Source organism: Anguilla rostrata, chromosome 15 (assembly GCF_018555375.3).
Source record: "Anguilla rostrata isolate EN2019 chromosome 15, ASM1855537v3, whole genome shotgun sequence".
In the NCBI taxonomy this organism is placed as follows: domain Eukaryota; kingdom Metazoa; phylum Chordata; class Actinopteri; order Anguilliformes; family Anguillidae; genus Anguilla; species Anguilla rostrata.
In genome coordinates this window covers 23494268-23509783 of record NC_057947.1, presented here as the reverse complement: position 1 = coordinate 23509783, position 15516 = coordinate 23494268, and the positions used below count along the sequence as shown (strand labels likewise).

General features: G+C 44.3%; 2 protein-coding genes across 2 annotated transcripts; both read left to right on the top strand.

The window, feature by feature from the left end:
* Window positions 1-331: 331 nt before the first annotated feature.
* Window positions 332-14622, top strand: cops8 (COP9 signalosome subunit 8). Its single transcript, XM_064310069.1, has 7 exons — window positions 332-480; window positions 2701-2771; window positions 3495-3543; window positions 5117-5249; window positions 11767-11874; window positions 12649-12711; window positions 13810-14622. Exons 1-7 carry the CDS (start codon window positions 385-387, stop codon window positions 13887-13889), a joined length of 600 nt encoding a protein of 199 aa, XP_064166139.1. The 5' UTR covers window positions 332-384; the 3' UTR covers window positions 13890-14622.
* Window positions 8258-10050, top strand: LOC135240518 (E3 ubiquitin-protein ligase TRIM63-like). The gene has a single exon (XM_064310068.1). The coding sequence runs from the start codon at window positions 8510-8512 to the stop codon at window positions 9539-9541; it is 1032 nt and encodes a 343-aa protein (XP_064166138.1). The 5' UTR covers window positions 8258-8509; the 3' UTR covers window positions 9542-10050.
* Window positions 14623-15516: the final 894 nt, after the last annotated feature.

Below are 15516 nucleotides of genomic sequence, written 5' to 3'. Positions count from 1 at the left end.
TACTGATAAAAATATCCCAGTGATTTTCTAGAGCCTACTGCAAAAGAGAAAAAGAAAGGCTTTTTTGCTTTTTCAATGATATTTAAAGGATGAGGAAAAATCCAATATTGTCAAAGTTGTTTGTGGTTACAATATTTATATTGCAATAATATGAATATGTGGTAATAATATTTATTTATTTGTGTATTCATTTATTTCTTTTACAAAAAGGGCCTGAGTGAGCTGCAGAAATGGCCAGATTCCTCCTCTGGAGGCCCAAATTTCTCGGCCCTTTTGTAACTAATAGTGAATCGTGCATTACTTCTTATTTCCAGAAGATGTCCCCCTACATAAAACACTTTAAAAAAATACATTACTTTAGAAAAGGAAGTGACGTTTCTTCCGATGAAAATCTCTTCTCCATCCAAGATGCCCGCGGCCGTGGTGATGGGCGAAAACTACGATAAATTACTGGAGCAATGCGAAGCTCAGGAGCTAGAGGTACGTGTTGTCAGACTTGCATTTAAAAATATCTAACTGGTGTGGTCGTATTCGTATTCGGTATCCCGCAAAAATAAGAATCTAGTTTTGTGAAAGCAACAACTTGTGGGTGTTAGCTAGTTAGCTAGGCTAGCTAATGTTGGTTATGTTAGCTGGCAACAAGCCGGGTGTGTAGCAGGTGAAATTGCATATACCGGTGGGCACTTGAACTACTGTACCTTACTTGTGGCAGCGGTGGACACCTTGTTGTGCTGTCAGTAATGAAATACGAATGGGCACGTGGCCGTTTACTTGTTTACATGTTCGCTTGTCAGTTAACTTAGGGTTTCAGTTTGAGTTGTAGCTTGCAATAACTAACGTTAGCTAATTTAACACATTGAAAACTTCGTCAACTAACGGTTAGTGGTGGCTGGGATAAGCTGTTGAGCTGGTATTGCCTACTGTCAAATTAAAAACTGGCGTTGTTAGTTAAATGCGATCCATGGCAACCTAGTGTACGCGTCAATATCGATGGCTAGTAAGATTTTGAGTACGCTAATTTGCTAGCTGCTATAGTAAAACATACTGAAACTGTTTAACGTTAGGTAACGTTAACTTGGCTGACTTACTATTGAATGGTCTGGCAAACCAACCAACTATGCAACTGTATTCATATTGCTAGTTTGCGTGCTATAATAATTTAAGCGAGTGAGACAAACTGTTGAGTAACGTCATAGCTAGTACTAGATCTTTCTCTGAGCCAGGAAAACTGCCAAAGGTGTTTTGGCATCTTGTCATCTCTAGCTGGCAACATGTTTATGTGTCATTCTGTGTTGTTTTGGCATCGTGTCTCCTCACTAGCAGCATGTTTATGGGTCATTCTGTACCAGTTGCTAAATTTATCTCGTCTGCTTAATTTTTCGTGGAACACTGCAGTGGAATTATTAGGGAGGTCAAGCACATTAGCTACCCAAGAACCGCAAGTCAAATGAGGTGGTACGTCTGGCCAGTATTATTAATGCACAGCTCAACATTTCACTTTTAGTCGTTTGTTTATACATTTATCTATTTAATTATTAATTATTTTTTCAAGGCAACACATATAAGGGTAATCATAAATTGTAGTAATATTATTAGCTAGTATGATGAAATGCTAATTTTTTAGCATAATCTGAGATTGAAAGGATGGCTTTGTTTGTTTCTAACTTGTTGTGCATGTTCACTGTGCGGAATAGCTATTGATGGTATTAAAGGGTAAGCACCCGATATTATAAAAAATGAAATGCACCAGACAAATAGAAGTTGTCCTATTTTATGATTCACAGTGTTAAAAAAACCTAATTTCATTGAAATGGAGGCAAGAAATAAATAACCCCTAAAATATAAAATTGCTTACTCTTTTTGTCCCACTTCCTTTTATCAACAATCTTCGGAATGATCACCTATGTCATATTTTGTGTTGTGAAAGGAGGAGGACGTGATATGCTGTCAAAGTAGCTATAGCTGGCCCTTTTTCGATGATAGAATTGGTCTGTATTTGAAACGTATGAGAAAGTTATTGCGACAACGCTAATGGAAAATTAGTTAAATGGGCATATGATGCCAGACAAATTCACTCGCTAGAGTGGATTAGAGTAGACCCTAAGGTAGGAGCCATGTTGCTAGCTGGTGCGTTCCACCTGCAGCCATTGATACAGCTAATTCTTTTAGCATGCAGCCTGTATTGTCTAATATCCTTCTACTGGAACACACAATTGGTGTCAGTCTTCTCGTATGAATCTGGGCAAGATAACTAAAAAGCAAATTTACTAGAAAGTGCTCTGGTTGTTGGCTTTGGGATGAATCCTCTAACCCCTCTACAGAGTTTTCAGAGTCACTGATGTTTTTTGATTCAGAATGAAATATTTCAGTGCTGTCCATTTCTGTCAAATTTTCAACCAAATGCTGTCCATTTCTGTCATCTTTTCAACCTAAAGGTATAATAGCAGAGCTGTTTGTCTTCCACGTATTATGTCGCGCATCACATAAGTAATTTTCCGGCATGACTTCAGATGTTTCCGTCAGGAGTGATCAATTTGTCAAACATGAAGCCGTACTATCAAAAATTTCAGATTCATTTAATGAAAAACCTAGACTAAAAAGAATTGGTCTAATATCTTTGGGGAGTGCCGTTATGTGGTGGTTGTTTTTTAAGTGTTGGGTGAATCCATGTAGGGCTAATGTGCTCATCTGTATCTCCAGGCTCCAGGCGGAATTGCCACCCCTCAGGTGTACGCACAGCTGCTGGCCTTGTATCTCCTGCACAATGACATGTGAGTGCTCACCACCGCAGACTGCTGCCCGCCAGCTTCAGGTTTATGTAATAATAATAATAATAATGTTTATATGTTGTTGGACAAAGCTATGTTAAGGCGATTGTTAAGACGACTACGGCTATTACACTGTTCAGGTTTTGTGTTGACATTTTGGTGATGATTTAGATTTTCTTGATATTGTTTATTTTATACTCAAAACATTTCAATATTGAGCTATTATTATTTACAGAACCACACCACATTTAATCTGTCCATTATTATATTTGCCCTCATTTAATCTATCCATTATCATATTTGTGCACATTTAATCTATCCATGATCATATTTGCACACATTTAATCTATCCATGATCATATTTGCAAATTCATATTGTTTAGCCTAATCTTTGGTCTTGACAGTTCTGTATCTGCAGCCAAAGCTTTTACTCCAGCCCTGTGAGCCAGCTCAAGTTTACAGACTCAAACAGCCAGCCTGATTCATTCAGTACTAATCCTCTAGGGGACACTATTGTATTCCAAATGTAAGTGAACAGGGACTTTGTGCTCTTAGTGGCTTCTTGGCTTGTAAAAGCAAGGTGGCAACTTTTGTTATATCTTACAATAATGAAGCTTGTTGGCACAAACATGAGTAGTCCACCACTAATTACAAAATGTTAAGTTGAAGAGTTCCACAACCACAAACCTTTAGCGTATACATGATGCTTCTGTTCTCTGTTTGCAGGAATAATGCCCGGTATCTTTGGAAGCGGATTCCACAAGCTATAAAAACTGTAAGTAATTTTCTTCCCTGTGCTTCCCAACACAGGTTGAGTGAAATGTTTTCTTTTTTCTTTTGTACTTAAGACATTCAGTTTTCAGATCAAAAGATGAATATGAGATAAAAGTACAGACAATCAGCTTTTATTTCATGGTGTTTGCATGCATACATGTTTTACCATTTTACCAACACAGCTGTTCTTGTGTTGAATCCCCCCATTTTCACTGGAATACCGTCCCTGAAATACAATCATTTTTAGTGGAAAGATTGAGGTCTTTGGAAATAGTGTGTTTTCCTTTTCCTTCCAATATAAAGTGAATTATCTGTTTTTCATTTAATGAGAACTATCCATTAATTTCCCAAAGAGATATACTGTATATTGGATTGAACAGATCTTGGCTTGCTGAAATTAACCTGACTCTTGCAACTCTCTTAGCCACGCATTCAGCATGAAACCTCATTTTTATTAACTGATCATTTTGTTGAGGGCACTGACAGAAAACGCAAATCATATGAGGAATTCCTCAAAAGACTTCCAATTATTTCTTTTTTTGACATCTCCAATTCCGTCTGAATTTTGGATGTCCAATTGACAAACTGTGTACGAGTGTGCTCGTATACTCCCCCGGCTGTCTCTTCGGGAGAGAGGACCCGCAGCTCTCCTCTGAAGCACGAGTGTGGCAGCCAGCTGCTTTTTTTCGCTCCGCAGCCACAACCTGCGCGTGTGCCGAGCGGGGGCGGAGGAGACCCAGTCATACGTACGCGCTGAGAGCAAGCTACGGGCATTCGGATGGTCAACACTCGGATGCTCGACCAATGAACCTTGCTATCCCTGCCAACTGAATCTTTCTCATGTATGCCTTGGGTGGCGCAAAGCCAATTGTGCACCGCCCCTCCAGGGCTGCTGGCACTGGCGCGGGCCGGATTCGATCCGACACCGCGGTGCTCCAGATGCTTTTTTTTGATGAGATGATTGAAGGCAGAGCTGGCAGAGGTGGAGGAGCATGCGGCCTGTGCTACCATGTTAGCGCAGACTGAGCCGTGCGATTGCCTCCTTTGAGGTTTTATTATTAGTGCTGCTCCTGACACAGGCTGACTGGTGGGGGTGACATCTGACATTTAGAGCTCCCTCTCCAGCAGCCCGAGCGACTCGCAGCCAGGCCTCCAGGAAACCTCTCTCCCAACTGTCAAAAAGCTCTTAGCGCTTAGCTGGAATGAAAGTAACACAAAGCAGATCTGCTCGTTCCCCTGTCTACCCGTGTGCAGTGCGGTGGTGTCGCGGGAACTGTCTAATGCATTTTCCTTCAAGTGTATCATACAGTTCTCAGGCTCACAGAAATACTGAATGAGTAAGTTGTGTCTGGCTGTTGGAAAATACGGTGGGCATTATTCTACCGTAATGCTCAGATAGCAAGTGCTGTGTTTGCCTTGCGTTTTGTATTTGACTTTGGCTAGACTAGCAGAGAGAAGCATTTTATTTAATTTGTTTCAAAAGGAGCTGCTGGTTTGCTTGTATGACTGTGGCATCAGCGCCCCCTGATGTTGAGGTGTGGGAGCGCGTGAGTTAAAGGTGTCGCTTCCTGCAGGCCAACCCTGAGCTGACAGCAATCTGGGCAGTCGGCCAGCGCATCTGGCAGCGAGACTTTCCAGGAATCTACTCCAGCATCGCCGCCTTCCAGTGGTCAGAGAGCATCCTGCCCGTCATGGAGGCCCTAAGAGGTAGCGGCCGCACCCTATAAGCACAAAAACACACACCTGTGCAGGACTACATGCAGAAAAAACATACCTGCGCAGGACTACATGCATAAAAAACACTCACCTGCGCTGGACTACATGCAGAAAAAACAAACCTGCGCAGGACTACATGCATAAAAAACACTCACCTGCGGTGGACTACATGCAAAAAAAACATACCTGCGCTGGACTACATGCATAAAAAACATACCTGCGCTGGACTACATGCACATAAACACTCACCTGCACTGGACTACATGCAGAAAAAACACACACCTGCGCAGGACTACATGCAAAAAAATACACACCTGTGCTACATCATGCACCTGTGTAAGATTACCTGTGCCACAACATACACCTGTGTAAAATTACCTGTGCCACATCATACACCTGTGTAGGATTACCTGTGCTACGTCATACGCCTGTGTAAAATTACCTGTGCCACACCATACACCTGTGTAGGGTTTTCTGTAGTACAATACACATCAATGTGAAGTTACCTGCACCATACTACATATTTGTTATTCAGCTCCAAATGAAATATGCATGTACTGCTGTGACATCTATTCCAATAGTATTTACTGTTGACATCAAAACAGCAAGACTCCTTTTAAATTTTATTTATTTAAATTCCTCGACATCAAGTACATACTCTTAAGGCAAGCGGATGCTTTTATTTTGAAAAAGGGATTCAATTCAAAATTGCAGAAATATAGGTAAAAATTAAATGGTTGAACCAATAGTTACTTAAAATTAAAAAGAAAAAACATTTACATGCTATTTGTGTGTATTCTCTTTGCTCTCAACCTCAGTGGACAGTCATTTTAAATGTATGCTCATGATGCCATTTTACAACTACTTTAGTTTCAAGTTTTATGGCTTCATTGAAGCCCCTTTTTCTTATGTATATTAATGAGACCCTGAAGGCAATAATGGATCCGTAATACATTTTTAAAAATTCTAAAAAAAAAAAGAATGTTTCTAGGTGGTACAGTATGAGTACTTATTTAGGTTGAAAGTGATATCTATGCTTTACCACTTTTATTCACACATATATATATATATATATATATATATATAAATCTTTATTACTGGGGGTCTGGCTAGAGTGGGTTATTTTTGATCCTGTGGATACAGGATGCATACATAACCGGAAACAACATGAGGGTTTAAGGGATTTCAGCTGCACATTGCTTCAAAAACATTACACCTCAACATTTACACCTCTTTTTGAAATAAGGAAACACACGGCAATGCTAATTTTATCTTTGTCACCATCGTTACATGTCCAAAATAGTTTGGGGTTTATTTACATTGAAGGCATTTCAAATCAGCTAAAAGACAGCCATGCTCCACACTTTCCTCATATAAGCAGAAATGGCCATGCATATTACAGTTTGTCCAATCGAGATGCAGCTCTATCTCATTGTAAATAGGAAAAAGAAAACGGTACTCCGTTGGTTGTGTAATTGTAAATTGTAAAGTGTGAATTGTAAATGGCAGAGGTAGGATGCATTCTCAGCTTTTAAAACTACGCAAATGTAACCTGCTGCATTGCGGGAGGGAGATCTTAACATACCTGTGAGCCCTGGGTGAACTGAGGCTTTAACCGTGCATGACTGTCCTCAGCCTAAGATCCACGAGGCTGAGGAGTCTACAGATCACTGTGAACCCGACATGACATAACCGGTGCGGCCGGGTTAAAAATATCACACCTTGTGCACTCTGGCCTACCCCTCAACAGCTGGTATTTATAACCGTCTGATAAACAGCACAATAAGTACTGTACTTCCATGGCCGAGTTGCACAAGACTGTCATCATGGGAAACTGCAGCATGTGTGACTTACTGACTGTTTACAGCATTCCGTAATGGTACAAGCTTCTCTGGATCCTTAATAACTCATAATTAGTGTTATGTTTGTTGTGCTTGTGTTTGGGTTTAAAGGGTGATGGAGTAGTTACCAACAAACCAATGTGTCTGATTCAAGTAAATAAATCAAAAACAGTTAAAATGGTCATATGCACATTTACTCTATCTTGTAATTGTATATTCAAATTAAGAAATTGTTAATTTTAGTACCTACATTATTCCATTTTCTCCTGTTATTTCATAAATAAACATAAAAGATATTAGATCTCATTAGTCATAAAAGATTTAATATATATTCAGCAGTGGGAATGACTAGCTACTGTAAAGCAGCTTGATAATGGCCAGTTGCTAGCTGAAAGTTGCGCTTAAAGCTATCTAGCCAGCTAGCCACTAATGTATGGGAGCTGTTCATGCTGGCTTTGTTAAGCTAAAAAGCCATTTTATTGAAGTTGACGTATCTGCTTTGGCTATATTCTTATTGTCAGGTTTAACACAAACATCGATAGTGCTCTGGATTTGTGCCTTCAGTTGGCTTGTCATCTTGGTTAGTTAATGGAAAATGTTCACATTTTTAAAATAGATTTTTTTCCAGGGCTTATCATTTGCTCACTGCAAAGGAGTCCATGGCAACCTTTGATTTACCTTTGAAATATTTACCTACAACTACAGCTACATTTCAGATAAATTTTAGCTTTTTTATATCCCCTGGAGATAGCAGCCTTCCTCAGTATATATAGTATAGTATAAGTATACTGTTTATCTATAGAAATAAACATTATGTTCGTAGGCATATGTTTTAAGTTAGGGGTAGACAGGTATGCATTTATTTAAAAGTAAAAGGGGATTACGAGAGGTTTTTCCTTCTGGCCCCCAGGTCAAGGAAATGAGATGGATGTAAACAAAATAGCCCCTTTTAGCAGGTGGCGGGGCCGCACGGTACACTTGCCAGGAAACCGCATATGATGAAACCAACACATCTCGCGGCCCTCCTGTGTCACATGTGCTGTGTTTATCTCCTACTCTGACTTTGCCCTTAAGCATGTCTCCCCTGGACAGGAGAGCGGGGGATTAGGGGACGGTTTAGCACATTGTGGCATGTGACCCTGGAGGGGGGAGGGGCGTTTTCTCCGAAAAGAGACTGACAAACAAGCCAACAGGAATCCTCGAGCAGCCGGCGCGGCTATCAGGTGTCGGAGGCAGCCGGGGCACTATAAATGAGGGCCGTCGAGACTGAGCCCGGGCAGATCAAAACAAACCTCACGACAAGAGCTGCACTAGTAGCATCCAGCAGTACCTTTTCAGCGCAACGAAAGGATCCTTCTTTCCTTTTCGAGTCGAGCTCTCAGGGATACAGATTAACACTTTGAGCCCAGAATGGACATCCGCACTGGCCACATGGTGAGGTCCTCCAGCCCCATGGAGAGCCTGGAGAAGCAGCTGAGCTGCCCCATCTGCCTGGAAATGTTCACCAAGCCGGTGGTCATCCTCCCCTGCCAGCACAACCTCTGCCGGAGCTGCGCCAGCGACCTCTACGACTCCCGCAACCCTTATCACTTCTCCGGCGGCATCTTCCGCTGCCCCACCTGCCGCTTCGAGGTGGTGCTGGACCGCCACGGCGTCCACGGTCTCCAGAGGAACCTGCTGGTGGAGAACATCATTGACATCTACAAGCAGCAGCAGGAGGGCGGCGGGGGGTCCACCGAGGCCCCGCTCAAGGCTAAGGACACCAAGGAGGCCATGTGCCAGGAGCACGAAGAGGAGAGGATCAACATCTACTGCATCACCTGCCAGGTGCCCACCTGCTCCCTCTGCAAGATCTTCGGCTCCCACAAGGACTGCGAGGTGCAGCCCCTACAGAACGTCTACCAGAACCAGAAGGTGGAGCTCAGCAACTCCATCGAGATGCTGATGGCCGGCAACAGCTGCCTACAGGTCCTGCTGACCCAGATGGAGGACAGCTGCAAGACGGTCCAGGAGAACAGCCAGCGGCAGAAGCAGGTCCTTGGTGAGAAGTTTGACCTACTCTACGCCATCCTGGAAGAGAGGAAGGGCCAGCTCCTGGAGAAGATCAGCCAGGAGCAGGACGAGAAGGTGCGCTTCCTGCGCTCCCTGGTGCTGCAGCACACCGAGCAGCTGCAGGCCAGCACCAAGCTGATGGACGAGGCCGTCCAGACCATGGAGAAGAGTGGCGTGGCCGAGTTCCTCCTGTCGGCCAAGCAGCTCATCAGCCAGACCAAGGAAGCGGCCAAGAACTCCCTCCTGCAGAGGCCCGAGCCCGGGTTCGAAAAGATGGACCACTTCACGGTGGACACAGAGGACATCGAAGCCATCCTGGGAAAAATGGACTTTGGGACGGACTCGGATTACGAAGACGCAGACGATGAGGAGGAGGAAGAGGAAGAATAGATTAGCCTACAGTTTTAAACTATGAACTTTAGTTTCTTGAAAGAGAAGGAAATTTGATTGAAACTGGTTGAGTGAACTGTGGAGGAGGAAGTATATATTAGGAGTTGACAAATGTTCTGTGGAGAGGTATAGTTTTCTTAAATCCAGAAATAGTTCACGGTGCTGTGAAGTCATAACTTATCTCCACCATAAGTGCAATGTTTTTTTTGTTTTTTTCTACACATACAAAATGTAACATTTTGTATATACTTTTCTATTTTATACTTTTGTATTGTAATGTCAGTTTTATACTGAATTATTTATTGATGTCTTCTAGATTCATGTTTACACTTGAAGCTTGTCACAATATCTCCCTAGTTTAAAGTCTGGTTTAGAGTGTTCAATAGCATTGGAATTGTTAGTTTTTCAGCAAGCCTAGAATGTCTTCCCTGTTGAATTGCTGAATACTTGAATATGGAATGCACTTGACTGATGGTCATAATGATTTAAATAAAGTTTAAATAAAACAAGTAATGCAGCGCTGATCTCTTCTTTACTCGGTGAAGCCGCGTCATGTTCTGGACCCAGGAGAAATGCCAGATTTTGGTTTTGCAACCTGGGGCAAATGTGCCTTTTGGCACAGTTGAAAAAAGACCCTCGCGCTTAGCTTGCAGCAGTTTTTTCGAGTGATGGGGTGGGTTATTTTTAACGAAGGAGAAGGAGAGGCGATGAAGCGCTGGGAATAGAAGGCCGGGGCAGCACGGGCGGGGTCGTATTTCTGTCCCTGGCCCAGCGGCTTCAGCTGCCGTGTACCATGCCTGGGAGGGCAAGGGGGCGGCGGGTTTGAGGAGGGGGGGGGTTTGGGGGGGGTCACTGGCCCTCACCATATCAGTCTCTGGGCGCTGCTTAAAATAGGTCTTAGGGCATGTTGTAAAAAAGATTAAAAAAAAAAAATGGGGACAGCTCGGGGTTAAGGTTTTTCTGCTGTGCAATGCCACAGCAAGCGGAGGGTGAGCCGTGCCTTGGAGCTTCCTTCAGAATCCCTGTGCCTGTAGCTTCAGTCACGGCCTGTCCTTCTGCAGTGATGATATTATCATCTCTAATGCAGCGTTTTCCATTCATTAATTCCGTAAATGCCCACTTACATGGATTGATTGTCCAAACTCCCTGCATATTTAAATTTTCTCGTTGAGTACTGTTTAATGTTGGTCGGTTGCTTATGCATTCAGAGCACATTTGTCATTGTAAAGGCAGACACTTCTCCTGAATTTGTAATGACAGTTGGTGCACAGTTGGCCAATTTTTAGGATTTTGTCATCATTAATTAAAAAGTAGGTCAAGTGCCTGAATGCAGCTAACAAGACCTAAATTGCTGCACTTTGTCTGTTATTTCCCCCACCCCCCACCCCCCTTGATCCACCTCATAATGATGTTATGATGTCATGATGAACTCGGAGGGTTGAATGTCATCTTTATTTTGACGGAACGCTTATGGCTGTATGTTTTCATTCTAATATTCTCAGAGAACAAGGTCTGAGGAAAAAAAATCTATTCAGACCACCCAAGGCTCAAGGGAGCCTCAAGGTTTTATCAGCAGAATTTAAAGCCCCTTTCCTGGCTTGGGTACATCACTGTTTCTGTTTCTTTCTTTTTTTTTTCAACAAATGCGTTAATTTCAACCAAATGTGTCGTTAATTAAAAACAATGCACACACACTAGGACTGGGGAGATTTGCAATGCTGAAAACAGGGGTAACATTTTGTACACAAGCAGCTGTTGCTTCCCGTCATGGTGGATACTGTTGCCGTCGGTTGCGCCGTTACCGCGAGGTGTTGTTGATACATAAGAGTGTTGCCATGCTCCAGCTGGAAGGCTCTTATCCTTTGCCGTTGGCATTGTTTATAAAGAGCGAAACAAGATGCAGGAGGCGAACAGGCCAGCTAGTGAGAGTCTGGGTCGTCGGGAAGCTTGGGGCCCCTGCATATTTCACAGGCCTGTCATGGCTATACTGAGCGCAAGCCATCACATGGCACATGTCAGCACTTGTAGATGCTGGCTTTGTCACAGCAGAAATGATAAGAGAAACGTTTGAGCTGTGACCCCTTGCACCTCACGACTCTGTGTGTGTGTGTGCTTGTGTATGCGTGTGTGTGTATGCGTGCCTGCTTGTGTATGCGTGCGTGTATGTACGTGTGTGTGCATGCCCACGTGTGCGTGTGCGTGCGTGTGCTTGTCCATGCCCACAGAGACCACTCGCAGGAGGGCATTTGGGCTGGTGGCGCAGGCCTACACCTCCATCACTGCGGATGACTTTGCCGCCTTTGTGGGATACTCAGTGGAGGAGGCAGTGAAAGGTGAGCTGCACTGAGCCTCAGTCCCTGTCATCTCTCAGTGACTCTCCTAAACCAAAAGACTTTTAAACGCATCATCTTCACCGACAAACACTTCACCGAGCCCCAGTCAATGACTCCTCTGAACCCAAAGCCTTTAAAACATTTCAAGACGCACCTCATTGAGTCCAAGTCACAGCCACCTCTCCCTAACTCTCCTGAACCCTCTAACACTTCATCTTCACCCACAAACACCTCACTGAGCTAAGTCGCAGTCAACATCGAAGGACTTCCCTGAACCCTAAGCCATTTAAACACTTCTTCGACGAGCGCCTCATTGACCTCCAGTCGCAATCCGTCAGCTCTCACTAACTCTCCTGAACCCAAACCATTTTAAACATGTCATCATCAGCAACACGCGTGAACTGTCTGAAACCTTACCTCTGTTGTGCACGTGCAGACCAATGTCATTCATTCTGTCGAACGCTTGTGTCTGAGGAACCAAAAACAACTTAGTGAAAAATGTGATTTTGTGAGTCATGCAGTCTTTTCTGTTTCATCTTGCATAATTAAGCATCATCAAAGAAAAGTATTGTAGTTAAGAGCCTTCTCCCTTTTTCAGTCCTTCCTTGAAGTAAATGAAAACCGAGTTCTCTAATCTATTTTTACAGCACCACAGTGCACATTTCAGTGTGGTCACCTTGAGCCTGCTGAGGGGTGTCATTCTGTAACTGTAGCTGTTGCTCACAGACTGTCTTTCTGTCTTTTCTGTCTGTCCGTCCGTCCGGTCGCCTTCAGGAGTTGTCAGTCAGGGCTGGCAGGCAGACCCGAACACCAGGATGGTTATGCCACAGAAGCCAGGTAGGGGGAGCTATTGCATCATTTAAAAATTTTAGTGCGTTTTTCTTTCCCACAAGGCGAGGGCCCTTCACTGTTATCTTCTGTCTTAAACCAGACTTGGGCTATTCCTGTGTTGATAGCAATTTCCCTGAACTCCAGATAATGTTATTTTACCCCTTAAACAGTTTACGTCAAACTTGCCAAGCCTGTTGAGTTATCGTGTGTGCTGTCAGATGGCAGTTCCCCTTGTTTTTTGTTAAACATGCAACAGGAGGAGTTGGAGACGGAACTACAAGTTGCGTGTTGGTGTATTTGCCTTCTGCGGTTGATTGCATTCACATAGGTCAGCATTTAATAGGATGTCTGGTTCATGCATGAACTCCTCCTCCAGTCAGTGGATCATCATGTACATCTTTAGTGCACATTATTCCAGCCACGCAGACTCTGCTACTCCATAAACTTCTCTTCTGATTGATGGCAGAATTAGAAATTGGAAAACAAGTGCCATACGACATGAGGCGTCTAGATTTACTTACTAAGCAACCACAAAAAAGCCAGTGGGTTTAATGGGTGTAATAAGTCAATTTCTGAAAAAAAAATGCTTTCCAAAATTCAGTATTAATGTTGTTGATTTCTGCAGATGTAAGGAGTTCTCTTTGCCTTGTGTGCGCAGTGAAAGGAAAGTGGAGCAGTTAAGCCCTTGTTTTGATGGCTTTTAATGAAGGGGAAATGGGGCTGTGTGTTAGAGGCTTTCCCAGAGCCATGAGAACTGGACGGGGAGCCCTCCTGTCGCATGCTTCTGTGGGATTTCTGCCGCACCGGAAACACCTCTGCCTCTGCACTGTTGCTCTGGCCAAGAGCGCCAGAGGCAGGCCGTGCTGTAGGAACACTGCCCTTTTCTTCCTCCCTCCTTCTGTCTCTCTCTGTCTCTCCCCCGCTTTCTCCTCTGCTGCCTCCCTCTTTCCCTCTCTCTCCATTTCGCTTTCCTTCCAACCCCTCCCCCTAAATCTCTTGCTTCCCCCCTCTATCTCTTCCCCTCCCCTTTGTGCTGTCTTCCGTTCTCCTCCTCTTTGTTCTCCTCCCCCTCTCTCTCGCTCACTCTCTCTCTTTCTTTTGCAGATCCTCCCCCAGTCTCTCTGGTTCCCAACGAGCAGCAGCTGGCCAGACTCACTGACTACGTGGCTTTCCTTGAGAACTGATAAACCCAGCTCAGCCCGCTCGTCAAAACCTGTGGCTCCCCCCGAGCATGGTGCACCTATAACTCCCCCCCTCTCACTCCCCCACCCCGCCCCTCCTCTTTTCCCTGTCCCTCGCCCCTCCTCTTTTCCCTGTCCCTCGCCCCTCCCTCCCTCCAGCCCCCAGACCCCGAGACGCTCAGCTAGTTTCCCTGTGCATGGTTCTGAGCCCACCGCCATGCCGCTCACACCATTAACAGTGCGTTAGACAGACCTGTAAGGCGCCCGCCACCCGGGCACGTGCCCAGCCTAAGCCATGCGCCGGGCTTCTCCCATGATGAGCTGTGATTGGACGAGCCGCCTCCTGAAGCTGAAACGCCAGAGGTGCCGTTTCACCCCCATCCCCCAACAACCCCCTCGTCAAATTGACGGTGACATAAGACTCCAGCCGCATTTGGAGCGGCATTGCAAATATAGATTTCACACGGCCTGTAAAGTATTGCTGTTGGAGGCTTAGCTGTCTACTGTAAGTTTCTAAAAGGAAAACTACAAAAAAGTATTTTTTGTGTTCATAGTCTTTTTCCTTTTATTTTTTTATGCTTTGCATGCATCACGTAACACGTGGGTGACGGAAATGGGGGATTTCAGAAAAAGCATCTGGCCATTTGGGTTCTGCATCAGTGTTTTGCAGCCACCCTGTGGTCTCATCTGTGGAAGTGCAGTTTGTGTCTGTCTTGCAAATAAAAGTGAAAACGCAGCGTTCGTTTTGTTCGTTCACTGGGGGACGTTAATTCTTCCTTCTCTGGAAAGAGGCGCTGTAATCTCCGTGTCGTCTGCCATCTGTTCAGACGGAAGCTGAGGACGCTCCCTCCTGAATGCCCCTCTGTCCCTGGTTTTCATTCACAGGAGGAAAAACTGATATAATGGAAGAAACACGGTGTTCTCTGTAGAAATCCTAATTGCGCTTTCAGACGGGGGTAACAGAGGTTGAAACCGGGCTCGTTTCTTTGGGTTTGAAAGCCATCTGAGGTATAGCCCTGCGACAGGCTTGTTTCTACTCCTTCCTGTGCCTCGTACGTTGAAGAGGACGGTGAAACTCGCAGACCAATAAAATGAAATTTGACCTTGTGACAACGGTTCCCCACATCTGTTCTCATTCTCCACCTATGAAGGAAAAGGGTTCAGCTTTAATGGAGGTTTAGCTGTTAAGCGTTTAGATGTGCTTTTAAGTGACAGAAGCATGTCGTTCTTTTGAACGGCTGAATGCTGTGTTCTGCACAGAGCGCACATTTGCTTTTTATTTTATTGCCCTCTCCCGCTTCACAACGGTGTGTGTAAACATTCAAAAGCCCAATTAAAGAATGTTTCCTTCGGAGACTGGAAGGAAAAGGAGCTGAACAAATGGAGGCGATGCAGCTCGTCATTGCAGTGGGCCTCTTGTGTGATTCTGCTGGCCTGAAAAATCATCAAAAATACAGCATGACAAACAAGCCTGGAAAAAAATAACGGCCTGAACGTGAGTGCAGCTGTTTCCTGTGAAGTTGGGCCCTGGGTTGACCAAACTGCTGAGCTGACGCAGTGCATTGTGGGAGAAATTGGCAGAACACTATTGCAGGGTTAAGAGTCTATGAGCTCTTGAGGAGAGCAATAT

Coding starts and splice junctions, on each gene's coding strand:
- cops8 (XM_064310069.1), top strand. CDS start 385: ATGAAAATCTCTTCTCCATCCAAGATGCCCGCGGCCGTGGTGATGGGC. Junction 3,544..5,116: donor TTCCACAAGCTATAAAAACT/GTAAGTAATTTT, acceptor CGCTTCCTGCAG/GCCAACCCTGAGCTGACAGC. Junction 11,875..12,648: donor AGTGGAGGAGGCAGTGAAAG/GTGAGCTGCACT, acceptor GGTCGCCTTCAG/GAGTTGTCAGTCAGGGCTGG.
- LOC135240518 (XM_064310068.1), top strand. CDS start 8,510: ATGGACATCCGCACTGGCCACATGGTGAGGTCCTCCAGCCCCATGGAG.